Source organism: Diceros bicornis, chromosome 5, assembly GCF_020826845.1.
Source record: "Diceros bicornis minor isolate mBicDic1 chromosome 5, mDicBic1.mat.cur, whole genome shotgun sequence".
Lineage (NCBI taxonomy): Eukaryota > Metazoa > Chordata > Mammalia > Perissodactyla > Rhinocerotidae > Diceros > Diceros bicornis.
This window is the reverse complement of record NC_080744.1, coordinates 47410988-47438439: the sequence shown is the minus strand read 5'-3', so window position 1 is coordinate 47438439 and position 27452 is coordinate 47410988. Positions and strand designations below refer to the sequence as shown.

The 27452-nt window shown below is 44.0% G+C and overlaps 1 protein-coding gene across 1 annotated transcript in view; it reads right to left on the bottom strand.

Annotated features, from left to right (window-relative positions):
* GLDN (gliomedin) overlaps nt 1–25877 on the bottom strand; it is a 56848-nt gene extending 30971 nt beyond the window's left edge. The window contains exon 1 of the mRNA XM_058540459.1: nt 25527–25877. Coding sequence (XP_058396442.1) covers nt 25527–25877 — 351 coding nt within the window. The remainder of the gene's footprint in view (nt 1–25526) is intronic.
* Nucleotides 25878–27452: the final 1575 nt, after the last annotated feature.

Here is a 27452-nt window from a genome sequence, read left to right as displayed (position 1 = left end):
AAATTACTATATGTGAAGTTCTTAGAACAGTGCCTGGCATGGAGGAAGCAAGCACACACAACAGTGTGTTTTCCATTTTGTGGAGGCAGCAGAGAGTGTGGATGGAAGCATGGATTCTGAAGTCAAACTGCCCGTGTTCAAATCCTGGCTTTGCCATTCACAAGCAGTGTGACCTTGGGGGAGTTACTGAACTTCTCTGTGCTTCAGTGTCCTCGTCTGTAGATGGAGCTAATAGCACCTACCTAATAGCGTGGGTATGTGGATTAAATGAGCAAATACACGCAACACACCTAGAATGGGGCCCGGCACATGATAAGCATGCTCTATTTACGCTATTGTTTTGATGGTTCCTTGAATGCTTCAGGAATGCCTTAGTTAATTTACTGATTTACCATCCAAGAAGCAGTTTTTAGACCCAAATAATATGGCATTTCAAAAGTGTGGAAGGAAAACTTATTATTGAGACAGCTGGAAGACATCTGGGGAAAAAACAAAAATCTGGATCCCTACTTCACTCTTTACAGTAAACAAGTTAATAGTGACAGGGATCAACAATTTAAAAGTTAAAAACAAACTAGTACAAGTACTAGAGGAAAACTTGGGAAAAATGTTTATAATGGCATTAGAGCAGGAAAGATTTTTCTAAGAAAGAAACAGCCCCTATACTATAAATAAGAAGAATGTGATAAATTCGACTGTCTAATAATTTAAAATTTCTGCAAGAGGTAAAATGCTACAAGCAATAACAAGGGAGAAACACAAACTTAGGAAAATAATTGCAAAGGGCTAGTATATCAAGAGCTGTTATGAAGCAATAAGTAAAGGAACAAGAAGCCAATAAGAAAAAAAAAAAAAAAAAAAAACAGGAAAAAAGGGCAATGGACCCAAACAGAAAGTTCAGAGAAAGACAAGAGCGACTCATCTTCACTTCTTGTTAAAGAAATAAACTCAAATGATGAAATACCGTTTTCACCTCTTGGGTTTGTCAGTAAAAAGGCTAACAGTCCATTTCACAAGGGTGTCAGGAAAGCAGCACGTTCATATCCTGTCCATGGAAGTGTATAGGGATACTGTCTCTTAGGAATGCATTTTGGCAATATCTACTAAAATTTAAATAGATCTACCTTTTGAGCCACCAATTACACTTTGGGTTTTATGCTACAGATACACTCATATATGTGTGAGAAGACATAAGTACAAAGATGTTTGTTGCAGAAGTGTGGGTGATGGGGTTCAGGGCAGGCCCCCCCAAGATGTGCCACTCTGGTGTGTGGATTATTTCAAGCTGAAGACAATAAAGGCTCAGAAGACTCTGAAAGAAACCTTGACCTCCCCCTCAACTAACTCCCTAAAAGGATTTAAGACAGAAGGCCTGTCCCCAGGACAGGCCATCACCATAGATAATTCTGGGTATCGATAGACTGGGAGGGTCCTTGCTAAGCCTATTCTTATCAAAGTTCTGTTTACCAAACATTTACATTTGTAAGGGAAATCTCCATTTGTAAAGATATCTCCCTCTCTGTACTGGGAAGAAGGGGGGATGACTTCATCTCTAGAAAATTATCAGTGCAGAAGGCGAGGCCTTAAATCTGCATAATAACCTTACTCTTGTTTACTGTGCTTTTCTGGTAATCTCCCATAACTGACTCCCCCTACCCCCAACATCCTCCTTTGTCTTTAGCTGAAGATAGTACTTAAGATGAGAACCTCTGCCATTTTGTCAAGTTATCCAGTTTTTCTAGGTCTGTCACATGTATACATGTTATAAAGCTTTGTTTGATTTTCTCCTGCTATTCAATCTCATGTCAATTTAATTTGCAGCCCAGCCAGAAAGGACCCAGAGTGGGTAGAGGATAGTCTTACTCCCCTTCATGGGCAAGAGCAAAAACGAGAAACAACCTAAATATTTATCAGTGAGGTCTGGTTAGATAAAGTGTAGCATAGCCATACAATGAAATACTATAAAAAAGAATGAATTTAAATCCCTAAGGCTGACGTTGAAAGATCTCCAGAATAAATGAAAAAAGACAAAGTACAGAGCAGCATGTATAAGGTACTTCCATTTAGGTATAAGGTACTTCCATTTATGTAAAAAAGCCGTGCACACACAAATGCTTCCATAGGCTTCTCTCTTGCTCCTTTCAAGATTCTCTCTTTGTCTTTGGCTCTATGGAATGTTTCTGGAGAGAAACCTCAAAAACCTCAAGTAAGGGGGAGTGGAGGGCCAGGGTGGGAGGGAGCCGTACTAAGCACGATATGCCCTTTTGTTTTATTCAAAAATTGCACCGATTACTCTTTCAATTAAACTCTTTTTGAAAAGGACGTGTTTTGATTTGAGGGGAAAAATTGTTTTGTCTTCTATCTAGGTTTATTCTGTTTGCTAGGAGATCCAGAGGAAAACTTACACTGTATTTAGTTTTTGTCAAGTCTGTCAACAGGTAATTATTAACTGCTTTAGAAATTTATTGTGAAATATATCATATATATCACAAATATATAAAATGTGTACAGACAATTAAAGATGAATGATAAAACAAACACGTATATACCACTCCCCAGTCAAAGAACTGGAAACTCAGCAACGCCTTGGAACATCCCAGGTGCCCCTCCCCATAACACACCGTTCCCTCCCCGCCCCAACAACTCTGAGCCTAAGGGTATTGGACAGCCGTGCCCTCCACTTCATAGAGATAAGAATTTAGAGGCTTAGGGTGGTGACGTCATTTACTGAAGATCACACGCTTGCTCATAGAAGAGCCAGGCTCGACTCCAGGATCCTAGATTCCAGGTCTACTGCACTTTCTATTATGGCTCTGGTGATGATCTTAATGTAACCAGACAGAAAAAATTTTGATTTACTGTTTTTAGTCATTTTCTTAAATGAATGTAATCAGCTTCACTACAGACAAAATTTATTGTCTTAAGAAATGTATAATTGCCCATTGAGAGGACCATTACGGACTTGACAATACTTCATTTGTTGCCTGGGGGATCACAGCAGAAAGCGTAGTTTGAAACAACAGAAGCATCAATAGGAAAATTAGCCTTTCTCTTTCATACTCATCACTGGTCTGGGGTAGGCACAGATTCTGTAGAAAACAGTGAAGAAGGAGTTTTCATTTCCTGATCTTTTGGCTGCAGTTACAGGCTAAAAGTCAATTTAGATATTTACCAGTAAGTTGTATTGATCTTCACTTGGCAATATTCTTTTAACAACCTTGGGCTATTGTTATCAAGGTGAAACATATGGTATGAAAAGGTGTGGCCATAACAAAGTCAGAAACTTTTTTTTCCCTAATAATAATGATTAAGAATTTGGATGAAAAGAAGAAAATTCAAAATTGAAAATCACAAAATCGAGATTGTTAAATTAAGGAGTCACATTTGGCATAGAGGGCTTTCTAAATCTTGATTTAAGATGTGAGAATGTTGAAGACGCTTTAGAGCTCATTGTCCTGGGGGTGTCAGGATGGATCCATCCATGACGTGGCCTTTCCCCCTCAAGGCCACCTTCCACCCCTCTCTCCCGTCACTCTGCTCCAGTCATGCTGGCCGTCATCACAGGTCTTTGCTGAGCATTTTTGGTGTACCTACATCTTCACTGAGGCCTCAGCTCAAATGTCACCTCATCAGGAAGGCTTTCTGACTCCCCAGCTGAAAGTAGCCCCAGCAGCCATTCCCCGTCACCTCACCTGGCATTTTTGTCTTTGTGACACTTATCATTATCCAATGTTATCTTGCTTATGTATGCATTTATTTATTACCTGCTCCCGCTTCCCAAAGAATGGAAGCATTTTGAGAGCAGAACTTGCTCTCTATTTTGTCTGTATCCACCGTGCATAGAACAGTGCCTAGTTCCAGGCCTAGAACTTCTGCACTGAGAGATAGGGTTCAAGCCAGAAAGCATATCAATGCTCTCCATCGGAGAGCTGGGCTCAAGAGAAGGAGACAACAAATTGCTAACCTGGGTTTATGATACGAGAACCCAATGGTGTTGAGAAGACAGTGGGTGAGGCACAGGAAGAAGTCTTCAGCTGTGGTGGGAAGTCCCTCCCAACGCAGCCACACTAGCTTGGAGGACACATTTCGTGGCAAAAATGACCTGAGAGCAACATAAAGAATGGTGCTCCCGAGAGCTCAGATTTAGTGCACCCTTGGTCAACACGTCACGGGGGAGGCGGAGTCATCTCCCCAGAAGAAACACTAATCTCCCCAGGGAGCAGGTCAATGCAGCAATGGACAGGGACACAGCACATTGCATGGGGAGTTGTTTTCACATTGACAATACACAGTAGCGAGGGGAGAAAAGCCGGCCAAAATGGGTCCTGCTCTAGTGGCCTGCCCAGACCTTCCAGTTTTCTCTTTGGACAGAGACTGCGTCTCACTGAATTAGTATAACTCGTGGATCTCGGGCAATTCAGGTACAAGGACAGGACCCCTGGAGAAAAATAACAGACTTTTTCCTAACCTGGCATCAGACGGCGTGAGCCCGTTTTCAATTCAACTAAAAGAGATGGGACATAATTTGGCAGTATCCATTAGAAAATGCAGTGAATTAGGAATCTTACTTGTAGGAGGAGTATACAAAGATCTCTGGACAAGAATGGTCATTGCAACATTGTTTGTGATGGCAAAAGCATGCAAGCAACCTAAACATCCATTAAGAAGGCACATGTTAGACAGATGAAAAAGAATGAGGTAGATCTATATCTAATTTAGATCTAATCTGGAAAGACGGCCAAGGTGCAGCCCAAGCCACATAACACAATGCAGCTTTTTGGTTGAAAAACAAAATCTAGATAAGTCTGGATAAGCACAAAGAAAAGTTGGGAGGGTCATAAACCAAACAATTTTTTTTTCTCCTGGAGATGGAGACTAAGGGATGAAAAGGGGATTTTCACTTCTTAGTTTATATAGTTTTAAGAGATATGTTGAGATAAGGGGTGATTTTTACTTTGCTGTGATTTTAGTAATTCAGAGAGAGAGAGAGAAATGAGCGTGCAAGCATTATGTGAACCCAAAAGATGGGTCTAATTTGGGAATCCAAATATCGTGCCTTCACTTACCCCCATCACTTGGAATAACTGGGACATATCTCTGTTGCTTCTAGACAAATGAACATAGAATGAACTAGAACAGTTGTCTAGTCCAGTGATTTTCAAATTGTTCATTAACCATAAGATCTTTCTTCTTCCCACATAAATTGCCAAACCCCAATATATAAAACAAATAAAAATGGAGCTGCTCTGGGTAAACTGGGGTGGGGTTGGCCTTAGTTATTTATCTGTAAAAGGAGAGGGCTGGACTAGACAGATTGATACCTTCTCAAGACAAGGTTGACATAAGGGAAGCCATATTGTAGAAAGAAACTCTACTGTAACTTTGAATGACCTCTGATAAACTAACCTAGCTGGATATGCACCCTCCAGGACATCTAACTGCTCTGTAGATTTTACAACCCCTGCTTGTGTGTGTACCTCCCAGCTGCGATAAGATGAGAACTTTGTTCTTTTGAGTTCCTTAGAAATGTGATGACTCCCGAACAGAGAGTCTATGCTGATAGCTGTTATCAATGAAAAGTGAAAGATCTGGTCTGGTACTCCCAGTCTGTAACATCAGAAGGTCAACATTCCTAACCATCTCCCCTATAGCCCACTGGCCTATATAACTGCTGTAAGATTTTGTGCCCCTTAAGATGGTTCTTTGAGACATTAGTCGGCCATCTTCCCCCTTGCTAGCAAGCTATAATAAACCGCCCTTTCTTTTCCACCATCTTGCCCCTTCACGATTGGCTTTTGTCTCGCAGCGAGCAGATCATGCCCTTGGTGCGGTAACAAGATGATTTCAAACTCTGCTCCCACCAGGGGAATGAGGGCAGGGGTAGGAGGTGGGGAGGGATACCCAGAGACCTGGAGTCAGGGGAGGAGGGATGAGAAAGCTGAGGTCCAGAGGAAGCCAGTGGAGTAGCTGGACCCAGGCTCACCCAGCTGGCTTCCAGAGCTGAGTACTGTTTTCCCCCACAACTACTTTTTCATGCTATTTTAGCCTTTGCAAAAGGAATGGTCTGAATTCAACTCAAAATGCAAATTTTTGCTTTAGTTTACTTTGAATATGAACAGGATATTAGATTTTTACTCATTAAAAATGCATCAATTTCAAGAAATCTTTTCTGTGCAAAAGTGAAAGGTTTAATCAAAAGAGTTCTTTTCTAATCAGAATGAATAGAGATGAATGAGGCCATCTGCCCCTGCTCATCTGAACACAAAACTCTCGGTGGTTGGCTGGCTGCCCTCCTAAACTCCCTTCGTCTCACCTTTCACTCTCAGGACTGATTCATGAGAAAGGAAAAGAGCAAACCTGCCCGTCAGCACCAGCTGCTCTGGTTTGCATGATGCTGAAACAATATGTCCTGTCATGGCTTCTCTGAAGTTCCCCAAGTACAGGCTCCCGTTTGCTAGCTGGAACACTGTGTAAATTCTAAGGCACCTTTCAGATCTGACCTATTTTACAACTTAAATTCCTTTTTTCTTAGACAATTGAATACTCTTCACGACTCTCCCTAATTATGCAAATTGATGTTATTATGTTCATGCAAATGATCCCTTAGAAACAGCTCCAGGGAGCTGATAATCAGCCTGCCATTGACTGAGATTCCTTAGACTACAGAGACACAGCCAGCTGCTTGTACTTGAAAGTTAAACTACAGGTGTTGGAAGAATCCCTCATGAGGGTGTCTGAAGATGAGGTCAGCCACACTGGACTCATCCCTGTGAAAGGCAGGAATTCACATTGGGGCCAAGATGTGGTGGTGACAATCTGCAAACCCCAATGGGAAGGTGGGGTTTGCCCTGTACCAGAGTGGGGTGGTGGTGGGGAATTCTGGGGCATGACCTTCTTCCTGCAGCCCCACAGGAAGATCAGCCAAAGGTCTAGGCACTTGTCAGTTGAAGGGAGCAAGCCCTGGCCAACCCACATCAGTGGCCTGGGGGCTGAGTGTTCCTGTCTGTTCATCCTGCCTGGGATCCTCAGAGCCCAGCTGAATATTGCCCAGCCTTCCCCAAAGACCCCAGTTCTCATGGACTGCCCTTCCTGAGACCGCAGCATCACCACGTGGCTGGCTGTTGGCCTGCTTTTTTGTGTGTTACTCTAGCTTCTAACCAGATAGGCTCTTATCATAGAGACTGTTTCATCCTCTTTCTGTTTGCCCCATTCACTCATCCATTCCCTATCCAGCGTTAGAATGGCATCGAGCACATGGTAGGTACCCCATAACTACTTCATTATAATTACTTGCTCAACTGGGAGGGGAATATGCCCCTCAACCAATGATATTATTCCTTCCTGACCGGCGGGAACATTGTGTATGGGAGCTGAGCATCTAGCAGGTGATTACCTGTTTCTCTGTGCCTGCTTGCTTAGGATAACTTTATTTTGGCAGACATTCCACTAATCTTAGAAAACAGGAGCTTGGAGATGCTAGGGTTATCCTATTAGGGTCCCTGAGCCGTGGCTGTCCCCCTCCAGCCCACATCAACATCACTGCAAAACCAGAAACAACTGATGTGCCCTGGTCCATAGGGGAATGACATAAACCTTCCAGGGTCTCGGGAGTAGAGGCACCTGCATGAGCTCTGCTCCCAGGGCTGGTTAGGGCTGGGTCAGCCAGGCAGAGACTGGGGTGCTGGCGTGTAAGGGAGTCTCAGACATCAATGAAGATGAAATGCCATGGGGAAAACATGGTGGTATTCACTAGCTCCTCTTGCTTTCCTAAGTGGATCCGGATGGTGATGGAGGCCTGCCTGCCCTCCAAGGAACTGGGGTTGGACTACTTATCCCTAAGGCGTTTCTTTTGCTGAGTACGTTCTGCTGGGCTGCACTGAATTCCTGGAGACAGCGCAGCCTCCTGCAGCCCTCCTCACCCTGCCTCAGTCATTGCCGGGATTCTGTAATGGAATGCTGAACAGATAATTAACGAGGGTTGGCCTGGAGGCCACCCACAGTCTTGGTCAGTCCTCTTGCATGCAAAAGCTGGGGAATCACAGAAGCTGAAGTAGCTGGGGCTGGGCCCAGGACTCCTCAACAATCCCAGTTGGAAGGGGGTGATTCCAGCAAACACCCTGACCCAATGTCTCTGGCAAAATTACTTTCAGCTGGGATCAGGTCGTTGGGGAACACCCCAGTGTAACATTTGTTACCACTGGGGACATCTGAAAATGCATGACAGAAGTCCTCAAAGGATGGGCCGGCCCTGTGGCTTAGTGGTTAAGTGCGCACGCTCCGCTGCTGGCGGCCCGGGTTCGGATCCTGGGCGCGCACCGACGCACGGCTTCTCCGGCCATGCTGAGGCCGCGTCCCACCTACAGCAACTAGAAGGATGTGCAGCTATGACATACAACTATCTACTGGGGCTTTGGGGGGAAAAAAAAATAAAATTAAATTAAAAAAAAAAGAAGTCCTCAAAGAAGCATTTCCTCCTCCACGTGTGCTTGGAGACCTTCTTCAGGCTCTGACCCAGGTCAAACAGGGGTTGTGGGGGGTGCGTGGATGGCTGTTTCTTGTTAACTGCACAGGACCCTGCACAAGCTCTCAGCCCCTTAACAAATAGGACCCATGACCATACTTAGCCCAGGGAATGGCTGTGAGGAGTAAATGAAGGAGTCCTTATGAAAACAACTGTGCGTGTTCATGCCGGTGTTATACAAACACATTTGGTCATGACTGGAACGTAAGTCAGCTGATTCTGCTTTTGAAAAGTCATCAATTCATGCTATTTTAACAAAAGCATTTAACTAAAGTCTAATTACTAGCTTGGTTTATCAACTGAATTCAAAATGTAGTACAGAATAGGATTTACAGAAATAGCCAGATACAAATCAATAAGTGATACAATCAATAAGCCGCCATTCATCATTATAACCCCCTTCCTAAACCTTTCCATTCTCCCACCAGGAGCCCCTCAGGGGTCAACAACCCCCAGGTTCTCAGCCTTATCCTGTCTGCAGTTCAAGCAGCTGCCTGTCAAGAATGGCCAGTTCTTTTGCTTTTCCTCCTGTTGACGGGTTGGGTGAAGAGTTGCCGGCAGCAAGGACACCTGTGGTACCAACTGGGTGACCCAGCTCTGGAACCAGAAATGCTGGGCCACTCTCAGAGGAGGCTCAGAACATGTTCTCCCAGTATCTTCTGGGCTCAGATCTTTCTTCCTCCAGGTCGGAAATAACACAAACAGAGACAACGTGATGTTCTATCTACTTGATACTGCATCTCATCCTACAGCTCTCCCCTAGTCATATAGAAAAAAAAAGTAGCAGCTAAAAATCAAGTTACTCATCTCAAATCCTTCTCTGTACTTTATTTTTAAAAAGCGTTTTTATAGTAAATTGCCTATTTTTTGAGTCCAGCAATTTTACAAGTTATTCTGATCAATTGTTTCTTAAAGGGGGAAGGCTCTTTTTATCTCTATTTTAAACACATGCAAATGGAATAGTTTTCAAACAAAATTATATGCAACTATGAGAAAATATATAGGTGACAATTTGATCTTGAGATCTTGAGGTAAGGAATAACATTCTAAAGATAAATCAAGAAAAGAATCCGTAAATGGGTTACAGATTTGACTACATGACAATGAAAATTTTTCAGTACCCCTCCAAAAAAAACTATAAACGAAATGAAAACGCAGATAACACCCAAGGTCAAAAAGTGCGACATAAAGAACACAGGATTTGGAGTCAGACACATCTCTGTCTGATCCGAATTCCATTCCTTTACTCACTGGCTCTGTGATCTCAAACAGGATGATTAACCTCTCTAAGCCTCAGTGACCTGTCTGTAAAATGGGAATAATAATGACAATAATCATAGTAACTACCTCATTGGATTGTTATCAGGCTAAGGACGTTTTTGACATACATACCTAAAGCCCTTTGCGTAGCGCCTGGCAAGTTGTATGTTCTCAATAAACGTTATAATCACTATCGAGGGAAAACTATTGCAGTGTGTATAATACACAAAAAGCTAATAACTTTCCTATGTAAAGGGTATTTGTAAATTAATAAGAAAAAGATTAAAAAACAATTGAAAAATGAATGAACATGAATGAACAAATCTCACACAATGAAAAACTGTCAGATCACCAATAAACATATGAAAAAATTATTCACTCTCACCATACTTGAACACCTGCAGCCCCCTCCCTGGTGTTAGGGATCCAACCTGTCCTGGGTCAGGCCCTCCTCTTTTAAACCTCAAACTACCAAGCCTCTAATCCCTTCTCCCACCCAATCTGGCTTAATTCTAGGCTCGTGATTCACCAGTTTAGGGTGTATTAGAATCACCTGGAGAGCAATTTACATACAGATTCCCAGGCTCAACCTCCATCAATTCTGACTCAGGAGATCCAGTGTGGAGCCCAGGCATCAACATTTTAAACAGATGCTCCCAGGTCCTTTTGATGCAGATGGCCTCTACCACACTTTGAGAAGTTCTACCCTGTACCATCAAAAACAAGGACTTGGGGCCGGCCCGGTAGCGTAGTGGTTAAGGTCACACGCTCTGCTTCGGTGGTCTGGGGTTTGCAGGTTCGGATCCCAGGTGTGGACCTATGCACTCCTTATTAAGCCATGCTGTGGCAGGCGTCCTGCATATAAAGTATAGGAAGATGGGCACGGATGTTAGCCCAGGGCCGATCATCCTCAGCAAAAAGAGGAGGATTGGCATTGGATGTTAGCTCAGGGCTAATCTTCCTCACCAAAAAAAAAAAAAAAACACACCAAAAAAAACCACCAAAGGTTTATTCCAGCGTCTTCCAGGTTCTGCAATTTCTCTCTCTCTCTCTTTTTCCCTTTCCCAGAAAACTCCCTGTGAGCTCTTGAAACCACAGCAATAGAGCCCTGACTAAAGAAGTAAAGATCTTTTTGTTCTTTTCCTGATGATTCTTCAGCAGTTTAAAAAAAAAAACAACAAAACAAAAAGGATCACAGGGTAACTTCTCCATAAATCACTAAGCTACATTAAACTCGCAAAATAAAGTAATTTAAAAGTTACAGTCTTTATATCTTTCTGTATTTCCCAACTTACTATAATGGACACATTAACAATCAGCAAAAAGTTACAAAACTCCTAGTCATTCTCTTCCATCACATATCATCCTGGTTGTAGATTAGGTATCACTTTCCCAGAAAGTCTTTCCTCCCATCTCAGGTCAGAGATGTTCCTATGTGGTCCCACAGCATCCCACACTTCTCCTGTCAGGGCACATACAACATTGCCTGGTTACTTGTTTGTTCCCCACTAACTGTAAGCACCTGAGGGCAGGAGGAATACATATCTTGTTTATTTTTTTATTTTTTATTTTTGATGAGGAAGATTGGCCCTGAGCTAACATCTGTTGCCAATCTTCCTCCACTTTGTATGTGGGATGCCGCCACAGCATGGCTTGATGAGCCACGTAGGTCCACACCCGGGATCCAAACCCGCGAACCCTGGGCCACTGAAGAGCACATGAACTCAACCACTATGCCACCAGGCCAGCCCCCCTTATTTATTTTTATAACCCCAACACATAGCCCAGAGCTTTCCAAATTGTAAGCTGTGAATGAGTGCATTCTTTACCCCTCAGCAGAAGAGAGAAATGGCCACTTTCCCTTCCTGAGCATCCTGGTTTCAAACTGGATTTATCTTTTGTTCTTTTTGTGTTTTCTTTAATTTCAATTTAATTATTTGAGTGCTAAACAGACAGTAGGACCTTTTTGGTATGAGGTCGGAATGTGTAGTTCCTGGGATGGTCAGCTATGTGGAACTTATCCAAGGCTGTGTGTTTCTTCCCCTTGTTAATTAAAGAGTGCCTAATTGAGCTATAGCATCAAACAAGGTAAAATTCATAATGTCTAGCATCCAATAAAAAATTACCAGGCCTGCAAAGAAGCAGGAAAACACAACCCATAGTGAGGAAAAAAAATCAATAAATTGAATCTCACCTGGAAATGACATAAATGAAGGAATTAGTAAAGACAATAAAACAGTTATCTTAACTGTATTCCAAATGTTCAAGAAGCTAGAGGCAAGACTGAACATGTTAAATGGAAACAAAAAATAAAAAAATAAAGAACACCCAATTCAAATTTCTGGAAATGAAAATGACAACATCTGAGATGAAAATCACACTGAATGGGACTAAGAGCAGATTAGCCACAGCAGAAGAAGGATTAGTGAACTTGAAGACACAGCAATAGAAACTGGCCCAAACGAAACACATGGGGAAAAAAGGCTTAAAAAGTGAACAGATCATCAGTGAGCTGTGGAACAACTTCAAGTAGCCCAATCGTGTGTAATTAGAGTCCCTGGCTGGCAGAAGGGGCAGAAAAATATTTGAAGAAATAATGGCAGGTAATTTTCCAAATTTTAATTAGAGCTCTAAATCCATATTTCCAACAAGCTCAATGAAATGCAAGCAAAAGAAACACGAAGAAAACGAAACTAAGGCATATCATAATCAAACTGCTTAAAACATGCAATAAAGAGAAAGTCTTAGGAGCAGCCAGAGGAAGAAAAGACATAATCCCTGCAGAGAAACAAAGACAGGGATAACAGTAGGCTTCTCATTGGAAACAATGCAAGTGAGAAGACAGTGGGGTAACATCTTTAAAGTACTGAAAGGAAAACATCTTCAATTCTATACTCAAAATAATTTTCAAGAACAAAGGCAAAGACTTTTCACATATTTTTACATCTACCTATATCATGCTCAAACCAAAACGAACAATCTGCTGTTCAAGGGCCTTCTTCCCTTCCCTCTCCTTCTGAAGTCTTGTCTATACCTCAAGTCTTGGCTCAAATGCCACCTCCTTCTTGAAATCTTTCCTGATCGCCCACTGGATTTTATTCTTACTTCTCTTAGGGCCCTATTATCCCTCGCTTTGTGTTATCACTGTTTGAGGACTTGTCTTTTCCCTCCCACTAGCCAGTAAATTCCTTGGGGGCTCCTTTCTTGTTCTTCCTCATCGCCCACAGTGTGCACCCACACTGCCCAGAACAGGCAACCTAGTTAGCATTTGTTATACTGACTTACATATTACTCAGTTGCTAAAAGGTTTCTTTAAAACTTCCCCCCAACATATTTCTGGCTGACTTAGAAGTACCTATCTATTTATCAGGAAACACTTGATAAGCTGGGTCCCGTGCTCATAAAAGTAATAAGACAAGATCTCTGGGTGCAAAAGGCTCACAATACAGTTCATTGATTTAATTTGATTGCTTATAAAAGAGCTTTATTTTATTTATTTATTTATTTTTTGGTGAGGAAGATTTGCCCTGAACTAACATCTGTGCCCATCTTCCTCTATTTTGTATGTGAGATGCCTGCCACAGCATGGCTTGATGAGTGGTGTAGGTCCACACCCGGGTTCCGAACTTGTGAACCCCAGGCTGCCGATGTGGAGCATGCCGAACTTAGACACTACACCACCAGGCTGGTCCTAAAAAAGCTTTAAAAAAAAAGTCTGGATTTACTAAGGAGTAGATTGACTCTTGGTTAGAGCCTTCCTGTGTCCAGATAATGAATATTCTCATGCTCAGTATCTCCACTATTTACTGAGCACGCCTTCCACTGGGACCCACTCCCAGACTCTGGCACACAGCTGCCTCCTCGACATCATCACCTCAACATCTAATGGAAATCTCATGTTAACATACCCCAAACAGAACTCCTGAATTTCCCTCAGACCTGTTCTGTCTGCAGTTCTGCCATCTCAGTTAATGGCAATTCTGTCTTCCCATTGCTTGGCCACCAATCTTGAAATCATTTAACTCCTTTTTTTCCCCTCACATCTCATACTCAAGCTGTCAGCAAATTCCATCAGCTCGACCACCAGACATATCTAGACACCATCCACTTCTTATCAGCTCTACTGCTACCACCCTGGCCCAAGCCACTCTCTTCTTTCTCTTGGGTTATTGCAATAGCTGTATAAATGGCCTTACTGCTCTCACTGCCCACTCTGCCCACAGAGTCTCATCATAGTGATTCTTTGAAAAGGCAGGTCAGATCATGTCACTCCTCTGCCTAAAACCCTCCAAAGGCTCCCCATAAAGGCCAATGTCCTTACAACAGCCTGCAAGGCCCTACATCAACTGGTCCCCTTGTTCCTCCTCCCCCCAGTTATCTTTCTGACCTCCTTTCTTCCTACTCCCCACTACTCACTCTGCTGCAGTCTCGTTGCTGGTCCTTGAGCTCTCCAGACACTCTGCCACCTCAGGGCCTTTGCACTTGCTGTTCCCTCTGCCTGAACAGCCCTTCCCCAGATATCCACATAGCTCACTTCCTCCTCCTTCAAGTTTTTGCTCAAATGTCCCCTTCTCAGTGAGGCCTTCCCCACCCACATGACTTATAATTGCATCTTCTCCTCCCCTCTCCCTAATCCTCACCCCTGCTTTATTGTTCTCCATAGCATTTATCACCTTCTAATCTTTTAGATAATTTACTTTGGGTTGTGTCTGCCCCTCCCCAACAGAACACAAAGTCGAAGAGGACAGGGATTTTATGTTTTGTTTATACTGATTCTTGCATCCCCGCAATAAGCCTGGGACACAGTAGGAGCCCAGTAACTACATGTCGAATGAATGAATGAATCTCTGACAGGTAGAGCAGGTCTCTAAGTCAGTCTTACGAATACCTGACACCATCTCCTATTTGGTGGGTAGCATGAGTTCTGAAGAAGGAATTTAAAAAATACTCTAAGGCTCATTTTCCAAACTCTTAGCTTGGCAAGAAACTAGATTCAGAAGCTGGCAGACATCTTAGTTTATATTTGTACTTGTTGAGTTGTGGATGAATTCATCAGGGAAGAAGTATTCAGCAAACACCTCACTAGAGGCTTAGCAAAGAACAGTGAGATATATTTAAAGATACAAGGTGACTAAAGGTGACAAATTAGAGACCAAGACTATAAACAAGCAAAGTTTTAGTTGTGTGATACAGACAAATAAGCGCAGAAGAAATGAGGGGAGGAAGAGATGAGTGTTTTGAAGTGAGCTGAAAATCACTTGTCTCTCCCAGGCCTCTAATGGAGTTTTCTGAAGCAGGAGTGCTGTGGGAATAATCCTTCACTAACTGTTAGTAACATTATTTTGTGCTCACGTTGTTCCCTTCAACAAGCATCTTCAGATAATTTCTGATTTTTACCTAAGCATTCTTATCCCCACCTTATAGTCAGAAAAGTGTACAGAAACCATAGTGAAGTAACTTGTCAGATGTTAGGGGAATGGACAAAGAATTAAACTATTATCCCCAAACTCTGCCCTGTGGCATTCTTTGTACATAGCAAAAACATTTGTGAAGATGTTTTGTCAATCTACTCCTTGCTCTGCCCCCTCCTCCCCAGGCACAGGGAATAGCTACAAGTGGGTTCTCCAGAAAACGTTTGGAGGAGGTCCTTAGGGGTCCAGTGAGATGCTCACCCACAAAACAATTGTTGATGCTGTTAGCATCAGAACACTGGCTAGATGGGACCGTTGGTCTCACAAATGTGCCATTCCTATGCGATTCTAAAAGATTTGGTTACTGAAAGAATCAATGCATGGGTTCACATTGAACATGAATAAAAATATTTGCAAATTATGCTTAGTATAATTAACTTCCCTAAATCCAATACCCAAAATATATTTTTCCTTTTGGATCCATTAACTAGAAAAAACACTATTTGGGAAAGAGGATTCTTTCTAGAGATCTGTGTGTTGCCCTAATCACCAGGATTCCAAATTTTACAGTCAACCTAGAATCCGCCCTGCCCTTTCTCTGGCAAGTTCTGTTGATTCTATTGCCATTCTTTTTATCATAAGGCTTCAAAATTCCCTGAAGCACAGAAAGAAAGCATTTGAGAAATACTAAAATATCAGTAACAATAAGCTAACACATATTGAGTTCTAGGCACCATGCTAAGGACTTTACATGGATTATTGAATGGAATCCTTGTGATAACACCTAAGGAGGATACTGCTATCATTGCCTTCTTAAGGATGAGAGAATTGAGACACTGAGAGGTTGAGTGGCCTGTCAAAGCTCACACAGCTAATAAGGGAGCCAGGAGTAAACATACAGTATGATTCCATTGCTCATTATAAAGGCTTTGGGGTCTGTCTTCTACTTTAGACTTGTAAAGACCTCTCTCATGGAGAAGACAGAGTTCTTCTTGGAAGCAAGATGCTCTCCTTTCCTTGAATACTTTTTCAGTTTTCCTTCTCTCTTTTTTTCTCTTTTCATCTCATATTCAGTCTCAAAATAAATTCAACATCTCACTTCTAAACTAACCCACTTCAGCGTTTCCTCATTTCTGTCCACAATGCCAACACCATTCATGGTGTCACACAGATCTGGACCACATGGCTTCTTTCTCTTTCTTATATCCAATTAGTCATCAAGTTCAATTCATTCCTCTCTCTTGATATTTCTAGGATATATAGCTTCTTCTCCATTTCTGATGCCATCACCTTAGCCAGACATGAATCATTTCTTGCCTGGGCTAATGCAATAATTTCCTAACTTTCTTCTAGCCTCTGGTCTCTTCCCTATCCAGTCTTGCCTGCATTGCACCACTAGATCAGTCCTATAAAACCACTTTCTTCATGACTCTCCCCAGTAGAGAGCTTACAATGGCTCCCAATTGCCCACCAGATTCAGTCTCAACTTATTGAAAGTCGAAATGCAAGGCTCTCTCTCACCTCGCCAACCTTAGTTTCCCCTCCCGCCAGCCCAAAAGCCTCAGTGCAGGAAGGTCTGCTTGGCTTCTGGCTCTTCAGCCTTGTGCCATTTTCATTCCAGTCCCTAGACCTTGGCTCAAGTTTATTACCTACACTCCGAATGATTCGCCCTTCTTGCCTGCCCAAATCTCACCAACCCTAAATTGCCCATTTCAAGTTCTATCTCCTCCATGAAACCTTCCTTCATCACTTTAGTGAGGCTTGATTTTCTCTCTTTTTGACTGCCCTGATGCTCATCACACAACTCACAGTAAAGATTTTCCTCTAAAGGTCTTCCTGTTCAGAGGGATTGATTCCAAGGTCCTCAAGTGTTGCCTAGAGAGAGAGGGCACTTCCCACCCTCTAGTGAAAAGGATTCCAGACTCCAGTGCTCATCCACTAAGTTCCTGAAAAACTGGGGAATTATTTTGCAGTTGCCAGCTCATCATTTTACCTTTACAGTTATCCTCAACACATTTCCAAGTACTTCATAGTTTTTACATACAGCCCAGGCAGGGCTTCCAAAGTTCCCAGCACTTTGGTAAGCATGAGAAACTTGTTTCCAAGTGACAAATGAAGTGGTTACTCTATCTATTGCATTCAGAACAAACTCCACAAATTGCATTTTAAATGATCTTTAGTTGGCCTTGTTGTTTTAATTCTACCTTTCAGTAAAGAAAATTGTGTCTTGAACTTTAAACTAGAAATAAATTATATCTACTTAAAATATAGAGTTGTTAAAACTCAAAGAGCTACATAAAGGCAACTGATGGGCTGAAAAATGCTCCCTTTGTAGCAGAATCACGATCTAAAAGCTTCAGTTTGTTTCACACAACATGACCTTTAGTCTGTAGATAAAATGCATGTAAATTAAGCTTGAATGTCAACTAGATTTGGCCAAGGATTTCTTTTTTTTGGTAGGAAGGGGAGGGGAGTTTCAGGAATGTAGAGAACAAAAAGAATGTCTTTTTTTTTTTTTCAGATAAGTGTGTTTTATCAGATCTGAAAGCTGTTCTGATAGTTCTCACATAGGTAACCATATGCTGGAGATCATGAGACTCCTAAGAAGTAAATGTTCTCCTTCCTTATAAGTTTTTGCTCTACCTTCCACTCACATTTTCTCAATTTTCCCAATGAAAGCATCCAAAAGTTTTTCAGGACCATCACCAACAGGAATCAACAGACGTTAATAATAGCTGAGCCAGTCAGAAAGAGGGTGAAGATGATTCCTCTTAGTGGATGTCAAACCTCATCAGTGGCCATGCAGGAGGGCTGGGGACCTAGGGGATCCTGAACCACTGCAGAAGTCCTGTTGCCGTATCAAGGCTGACTCTATTTTGTTGTCAATGACAAGATGATTTAGGTTGGTGTGATGCCAATCTAGGCTTCAAGAGGCCAAATATCGTCCTGAAGCAGTAGCTGATCAAAGCACTGATGAACAGACTTGGCAATTCCGAAGGAAGTAGAGATAAAGAGTAAACACAGAAACAAGATGCCGGGGGCATGGGGAGGAAGGGCTAACGATAAAGTCACAGTGATTAATCTTAATAACAGCAACAATGAACACTTACTGGGAACCTGACTATACCAGGCACTGCACTTTACCTGTATCATCTCCCTTAAACCTCCTAACAACCCCATGAGGTAGGTACTATTATCTCAGTCTTACAGACAAGGAAACTGAGGCTTGGAGAAGTTAAAAGACTTGCCCAAGGTCACTCAGCTACCAAGCTGTGGGCCCAGGATGTGAATCCATCTGACTCCCAGGTCCACACTGCTTACCACCACCACATACCTCAGGGAAGCATCAGGGAGAGAGAATTTGGCTGGAAACCTAACAGGGAAGAAGGAATTCAGGTTGCTCAAGTTAAGGGCAGGCACACAAGGGCTGAAGGCAGCAGGAGCACCACGGGAGGTGACCCAGGAAAGCCACAGAGAGATTCTGGAACAAGAGCACAGGGGAGGATGAACCACCTCTTGGCAGCGGAATATTTGTGATCTGAAAAGTTTTTCTGGAACTCACCCAGATAGGGCCCTCTACCTGAGGATCTCCCAGCCTGTGGTCCAGTGGGCAGTCTGGGGGCTTCTGCTGTCTCCCCAGAGTGGAGTGGCAGTTTTCCAGGGGGGCACATGGCTTTGAGTTCCAAAGGGAAAAATCCATTTTATCCCTGGCACAGTGGCAGTGAAGATTGAAGGAAAGGCAGAGAAACAGCAGACAAAGATGACAGTGGACAATTCCCCAGGCCCCAGAAGGTCCATTCTGCTCAGGCCATAAAGGCTCAGCAGGCTTGTTCCTGCAGCCCTCAGCTCTGCTGCTTTGGCTAGAAAGAGCCTAGGGGCTTTTTAGTAGCTCCAGGATCTGAGAACAGGACCAAATGGTTTAACGCCCTTCATGTGGTCAGCACAACTGCCCTGTTCTCATGGGTCCAGATGCTCTGTCTTGACCCACTAGTTTCTTACATATGTCCTTAGAGAATCATGACAGCTCTATACCGACATTGAATGGTTTATTTGCATGTATGCAAAATATGTGTTGATGAAGAAAGTATCTAAAGAATGTAGGTAAGAGGCCAGCTCTCCCCTGTTTTACTCAACGTACCATTATGACCTGATATATGTGTTAGGTCTATGCATGTGTTCACAGTACAAATATCAGACACAGTCTTAGCAGATATGTAGCTTCAAGTTCTCTCCCATTCTTAACTGACATCTGGAAATGGCTTCTGACATGCAAACCAACAACACAGGGTCAGGTGTGACACCCCAAGTGCCCATGTGCACACGCTGCTGTGAGGAAGGCCACGGAAACCCACCTCCCAGGCTCTGTAGGTGGGTTTATGACTTCGGCTGCCCTGTCTTTTTTTGTCCTGCTGTATCAGGCCTCTGATCTCTCAGTAGAGCCCACTCCACATGTCAGGACCTAACGGAGTATAAGTCTCTCCCCTTCAACTGAAGAGAATAGATGGGGTTTGAAACAAGGCATATGCCTTGTATCAAAAAGATATAAGGCAAATGCTGTCCAAACATTGGCTGCTCTTGACATGGGAAGCCAGCCCAGAGAGAGCAAGCCTTGAGGGCCTGGCCCAGCCCTGCATATACCTTCCCTCTCGAGTGGAACCACACTATCACGTTGGCTCTGTCCTGGATTCAGTCTCCTTGGGTAAGGTCTTCTAAACCAGAGTTAACCCAATGCTAGAACAATCCTGATTTAGTACCCTGGGTTCTCTAAAGGAACAACCCTAGTGCCCCTTTGCTCCAGTGGACCACCGACTATTTGAGGGGTTGGCAAGCCTTTTCTATAAAGGACCAGGCAGAAAGCACTTTAGGCCATATGGTCTCTGTTACAGTTGCTCAACCTATAGTTGTAGCGCAAAAGTAGCCACAAACAATATGGAAAAAATGGGCATGTTTGTATTCTAGTAAAACTTTATTGACAGTTATTGAAATTCAAATTTCCTATAATGTTCATGTGTCATGAAATATTATTCTTCATTTGATTTATTTCCTAACCATTTATCAATGTAAAAATCATCCTTACTTCGTGGGCTGTACAAAACAAGTAGCAGGCTGGATTTGGCCCATAGGCCATAGTTGGTCAACCCTGGTCTAAAACCTCAACTTTTACATCATCTGGAAGTACTCAGTACAAGGGGTGGGAAATAAAAGTAAATCCTGGCACAGCCACCTTGGGGCCTTCAAGGAAATATAGCATCCATGCAAACAGGAGCTGTGACTATAGCTAATGTAATTTTTTCCCCTATGAGCAAGACAATTTATAGATCCATATAAGAGTACCCCATAGCAGTGCTCATGAAAAGCTCTATGATTCTTACAACGATGCATTACTACTTAACACAGTTGGAGAACTACCCTTGGGAACTACCCTCAGAATTGGAGCACATGCTTTTGAAAAGCCACAGTGATGGAAATCTCCATCCACCAAAAGTGGAGTTTTTAGAAACAGCCAAAAAACAAAACAAAACAAAACCCAAACCAAACCAAATGCAAAAAACATCTCCACTCAACCAACAATAACAATAACCATGGCACAATTACTACTATCCTTTCAGAATCAGACTGGGAAATAACTGGCTGGGGAGGGGGGCAGGCGGTTGTGGTTGAGCTAAATAAAACCATTTTTGTTTAAAACCACTCATGATTATATGATGAGACTGCTGTAAACCAAGCTTGGAATTCATAACATGGCCCCTAACAACGTGAGTGTTGTTTGGCCAACACACTGTCAGCCAATTAAAAAAAATTTTTGGAATTTTTGTCAATATTTAAAAGCCAAGCGACTTCACATAAAAAGTCAGATTTTTACTTCTCTTGAAAAAAAATCATAAGATGAGGCACACTGGGCTCTGGTTCTTGTACAGCAACAAATCAGCAAGAGCATCTCCTTTAGACAGAGTACATGAACCTCAGGCTGGCACAGTCCCTACCATGCCCTATCACCCCCCATCCTGATGGCAGCTGCCATGTAACCTTATGGCCTTTTCACGCACAACAAAAGTAACACAATCACCTGGTTCAAAAGTCAAAATAATATACAAAGCTATACAGTGAAAGGCTCATTCCCACCTTATCCCCACCCTCCCTAAGTAAGCACTTTTATTAGTTTCTTCGTTTATTTTTCCCCTTCTTCCTTACACAAGGCAATACAATATATATTTTCCTCTGCCTTGCTCTCTTCACTTAAAATATCTTCTGGGGATTGTTTCAATAGCAATACATATAGAATTTCCTCATTCTTTTTTTTACAGCTACCTAGTATCCCAGCGGATGTATAGGTCAGTTTATTTAACTAATCCTGTATTGATGGACATGTGCTGTTAATAGTCTTTTGCTTTTATAAATATTCTGCAATAAACGACTACGTGCATATGTCATTTCATATGTGATCAAGTCTGTTGAGCAGGATAAATTCCCACAAGTGAGATTGCTGGGTCAGAGGGGAAATGTATTTGTAATCTTTTTAGGTATTGCCAAATTGCCTTCCACATGGGTTGTCATTTTGCACTCCAAACAGCAAACAGTGATGCAAGAGCATGTCTGTTTCCTTCAGCTACCCCAACGGAATATATGGTCAAACCTGCAGTTTTGGCATTCTGACAGATGAAAATTTCAGAGCAGCTGTAATTTGTGTTTTTAAATCAAGGGATCTTTTCTCACACGTTTAAGAGATATTTGCATTTCTTTTCCTGAGAACTGTCCATTCCATTTTTCTATTGGATTCCTATTGCTGTCGCTGATTTTCCTATTAAATTCTTGTTTTTTTTCTTATTGACTTCTAGGAATGCTATATATATTCAGATTAACCCTGTATCTATGATATGAGCCAAACTTTTTTTCCAGTTTGGCATTTATCTTTTGCCTTTGTTTATGGTGCGTGTGTTTGTTTTTATCATTGTTTGTCATGCAGAAGTTTTGTTGTTGTTGTGTGTGCTTTTTAAATGTAGTTAAATTTATTTATTTATTATTTGCTTCTGGCTTTTGAGTTATAGTTTGAAAGAAAGGTCTTTCTCATTCCAAGGTTAAAAATGTATTTACTCATATTTTCTTCTAGTAATTTTAGAGTTTCATTTTTTAAAAATGTAAACCTTTGATCCATTTAGAGCTTGTTAAGGTGCACATTATGAGAATTAAAAGTTTTTCCTACTGGGTGCTCGACGCTAGATTTCGGGCAGGACAAGGAAGCTACCAGAACATCAATAAAGGGGAGACCTGAAGAATGGGATGAGAGAGAACAGCTGGTGGGAGATGGAAGAAGAGGGGTGGGGCAGCGGCAGAGACTAAACAGAAGCAGCATTTCCCGTAGGAGTTCCTGGCAGATGAGTTCCCATTCCTGGTCTAGCTCCGTGGTACCCAGGGCCCTTGTTATTACTTTTCTTCCAAGTACCCACTTACTTTTAAAGATTTAATGTGTTTGACTGTACCAAACTAACTGTACTTAATAATTAGGTATGTTGCCCTTTTTAACAAAGTCATTTACAGCTGCCCATCAGTTTCTGGTCAGAATGTGCTAACCAGAATTACCATGCTGAGTTGATGTACTTTCAGCCAAAAGCACAGAACTTTGAAGTGTCAGCTTGAGGAGGCTCATCTTGGATAAACGAGCCATTTCACAAGACTTTTTGAAATGCTGACATTAGTTTGCATACAGTTTATGTCTTTGTTCCTAGATCTCTAAGGACATGGGACCTCAGTGGGGGAACCTCTGATCTCACCCTCATTCAAGACCTACTGGTGTTGTAGAAAAGGTCGAGGGGAGGCGAAGACTGCAACCGTGAGAAGTGGGCACGCTGACCTCCATGCTCTATACTAAATAGTTCCCCCAGCAACTTTTCTACTAGGGGTGCCCCGTGAAAGTTCTTTTTTAAAAATTGTTTCCTCATGTGAATAATTCTCTGTTCTGAGAAAAAACAGAGTAAAGATGAGAAAAACTTGCAAAGGCAAATGGTGAGAATAATTGCTAATATATAATATAATATAAAGTAAAAGGCTTTTCAGCAATAAAGTTGGTACCTCTGCCCGAAGCAAAGGCCTCAAGGGGTGACAGTGAGATGCTTAACCCAGCTGACAGTCATCAGGAAGGCATGCCATGGTCCTTCCAGCTGGTGAGTGGGTGCCCACCCCCAGGCTGCACCCCTAACAATTAATTCAGAATCTCTGTGGGTGGGACCTAGGCATCAGTCATGTTTAAAACTCCCCATACGATTTCACTGTGCAACCACTGCTGTGGAACTGTGCTACTCAAACTGTGGTCCCCAGACCAGCAGCATTGGTATCAGTGGGAGCTTGTTAGAAATGCAGACTCTCAGGCCCTAAATTAGACCTTCTGAATCAGAATCTGCATTTTAACAAGATCCGCAAGATGTTCATATGCACATTAAAGTTAGAGAAGTAGTGGTCTAGAGTAGCGTTTCTCAAAGTGTGGCCACGGGACCACCTGCATCAAACTCACCAAGGGGGTGGGGGAATGGGGGTCAGAAGACTTCTTAAGAAAGCCAATTCTGGAGATTATATATGATTCTACAAGTCTGAGGGTGGGGCCCTGGAATCTGCATTTTTAATGTGTTCCCAGGCGATCTCTAAGTCTACTGTTTGAGAACTGCTCCCAAGAGGAAAGCCAGCAATGTGATGGTTACTTTCTCCTGGCCTGCATGGAAATTCCCACAGTGACTCTAAAAGGTCAAACATCGCCACCATTGCAAGTGAGGGAGGAGTTGGTGATAATTTACAAATGCTTCTCAGCCTGACAAATGTGATGTTTCTGCTCTCCGATCTGTGAGAGAGCAGGTGGTGGCAGTTAAATCTAGCTTTCAGATTGACACAGAAATGAGTCTCTCCACTCTGTTGGGTTGGTGACTGAAGAGGCTGTAATTTAGATATATAAGCCTCTACCTTAAAAGCAGGATTAAAAATATAAAACGTTGATGCTCAGATGCATCCGTTCTTGGAGGGTTTCAAAAAACCCTCAAAATGCACAGTAGAGCCAAGAGAAAGAGCGAATTCCCCTAAGATGATTTCTTCATTACAGAGGGTTTTTGAAATTTTTGCTTGGGCCCAAGTTTTTAAATAATATGAGTGAAAAATGAAGCCAGGAATGGAAAATTTATCTCTATCAAAAGATGTGTTTGAAGTGGATAGTACTTCCATATAGTTTTTAAAGTACTTAAGCTATTTGAAAGCTTCTATGAAAACAGAAGCTTTAAGTGGTTTTATCTTCTAATACCTAGGATTCCAAAGCATGGCTCACGCTCGACTGGAGGTGATAGAACTGAAATCCTTGTAACTACGGAGTGAAATAAGACCACAGCCGTTGAAATGGATAGTGAAATGGAATGGAGAACTGCAATGTGATCTAAAGGTTTTTTAATAGTTAGATAATTACTGAGTTAAAATCAGCAAAAGCAAGGAAACTTAAAACTGGAAAAAAAGATATTTGAGGCTGTGCTTTAAAGATTTTCTTCAGAGCAGTGTTTCTTCAGCTTTTCCGGAGCAGGGCAATGAAGCCCCTTTGAAAATCTCAGGAAAAGCTATGGACTCTTTCTAGATGCACTCGCCGCCAGCACACAACCTGGCGATTTCTGGAATCCCACCGAGTCGCTGGAGCCTGTATTAAGAACCTCAGCTTTGACACTGCATTTTAAGAAAGTCGCTCTATACTGATTTCTCCCGTATGGAACGGCTTTAGACCCAAGAGCAGCTTTTGCCGCATTACGGCCGCAGGCGGTTGGTAAAATTAGGGCTGATTGTCTTCATTTAAAGCAAGATTATTAGGCAATCTGGAGGGGCTGGGCCGAGGCCAGGTGAAAAGCCAGATCACTAGATTATGCCAGGGAAGGAGTCCGGCGCTCTTTCAGAAATGCCGCCTCCGTGCTCTCTGGGGGTCCCGACGAGTTGCACAGGCAGAGCCCGGAGGCCGCTGTGGCTCCCTTCACACTGGAAAGTGAAAGCTTTGGTCCAAAGTTAAGAGGGAAAGTAGGCTCTTAAAAACACTGCCTACACACCTCATTTGCCCGCAGACTCAATGACGTCAGTGGTGGAAGATGTACAGTGGTGAAGACTTACCCCTTCACCCCCTCCCCCACTTAACAGATGGAGAAACTGACCCCAGAGGGCTAGGGTGCTGGCCAAGGTGACATCCCCAGCCGGGCTCACACCCAAGGCCCTCTCTGCACAGCACCTCGCTATCTGGCCAGGGGAGGAGAGGGCGTCCGGGGCTCTCTCCCCACGCTGCCCGCCGCCCACCCGGCGGGGGCGCCATGGGGAGCCGAGCCCCCGCCTACCGGCACCATGGAGTAGGTCATCATCATCAGCATGTCGTGGCTCTCTGCGCGGATGTGCGGCGCCTGTTCCCCGCCGTGGCTGCGCTTGTTGCGCGTGGCGCTCCCGGGGTCGGGGGACAGCGCGGGCGCCCGGCTCAGCTCGCCCAGGAAGGCGCGCAGGGCGCTGTCCTCACGCTGCTCCCGGCCCCGCTGCGCCTCCAGCGCCCGCAGCGCCGCGCTCAGCCCGCGCCACTGGCACAGCGCGAACACCGTGCCCGCAGCATTGAGCGCCGAGAGCAGCGCCACCGCGGCCAGGGCGCCGCGCAGCCCCCAGCCCGCGCCCCGGCGGCCTCGCTCCGTGCCTCGGGCCATGCTCTGTGCGCCTCGGGCCGGGCCGGGCAGGGCTCGGCCGCCTCTCGCCCGGGCATCCTTTATACGCTGCGGGCAAGCCGTGGGCTGGTGGCAGGGCCGTGAGTCACGCTGCCATTTGGCACGGCTTGTGGGGCGGGTTGGGGACAGTAGCAGTGGCGCTCGAGCAGCCCGGAGGGACAGAGGGGGAGAGGAGTGAGTGGAGACAGCCCGCGCAGGAGGGGCGGGCAGGGCTCAGGCTCCCCGTGCCCGGCCAAGCAAACCAGCAAACTCGCCTCTGTCTCCTTTTCTCGCCGCTCTGCCCGTGGGCATTGCTGTGGCCCAGACAGGCAGAGGGAGGGTCAGACTGAGGGGGATGGCAGGAATTCTTATGGCTTGAGAAGTCACCGGATTCCACCCCCTACTTCCCCCACACGGCCCGCTGGAAAAAAGGATCAGCATGCCTAGATGCCAAGGCTGGTGCCCACTGTCCCTAGGAGGTCTACTGCTGGGCTGGCTCCCAGGCTGCCTGTCACTCCTTCCCACATCACCGGGCCCCACGTGGCCACCTAACACCCCACTCCATCTTTCCCGGGAAGGGGATGGATAGAGACAGGGAGACAGCTGGCATTGGAGAGTTACAAAGGCCTCCGGTCAGAAGCAGAAAAGCCCAGCCCTGCCGGGCAAGCAGGAGTCATCTGTGAAGGGAGATTTCTAGGATTCCACAGGCAAAGAACTCCCTCATGAGATCCATCCTTGGGAGGCAGCAGGTGATGAGAAAAAAAAAACTCCAGAGCGGAAACCAGGAGACCTGGTTCTTTTTTCTTCTTTTTTTCTTTTTTTGTGAGGAAGATCAGCCTTGAGCTAACATCCATGCTAATCCTCCTCTTTTTGCTGAGGAAGACCAGCTCTGAGCTAACATCTATTGCCAGTCCTCCTCCTTTTTTTCCCCAAAGCCCCAGTAGATAGTTGTATGTAGTAGTTGCACATCCTTCTAGTTGCTGTATGTGGGACGCGGCCTCAGCATGGCGGGAGAAGCGGTGTGTCCTGTGTGCCTGGGAAACAAACGCCGGCCGCCAGCAGCAGAACGGGCCCACTTAACCGCTAAGCCATGGGGCTGGCCCAGGAGACTGGTTCTAACCCCACTCTGCCACTACCCTGCTGGGGGACTTTGAGCAAGCGCCAAGATAAGTCTGGACTGATTCTGAGGTGCTTTCCAGCTGAAATGTTGGGACTCTGGCCAGGCCCCTCTGGACTTTACTTAGCCTGCCTTTCTTGAGAGGGCCTCATGCCTGCTAGTTACCCATTCACAGCACCCTCCCATTCCAGTCAGCTCAGATGCCTGCTGTGCCTCAAGGGCCACTGTCCTCCAAATGCAAAGTCACTTCTCAGTCTCCTCAGAGGTCCTCTTCACTTTCTTTCTCAGCTTTCCTCAGAATAGTTCTACGTCTCCAGGACCCCAGGGCCTACAGAAGGCCCTAGTGGTGTGGGAAGACCCAGAACCAGAAGCCAAGATGGCTGTTTCTACAGCCCATTGTCTCAGAAGAGGAAGTGGCTCCCTGACATGGAGCCAGCTGGAGCTGTCAAGGAGAAAGGACT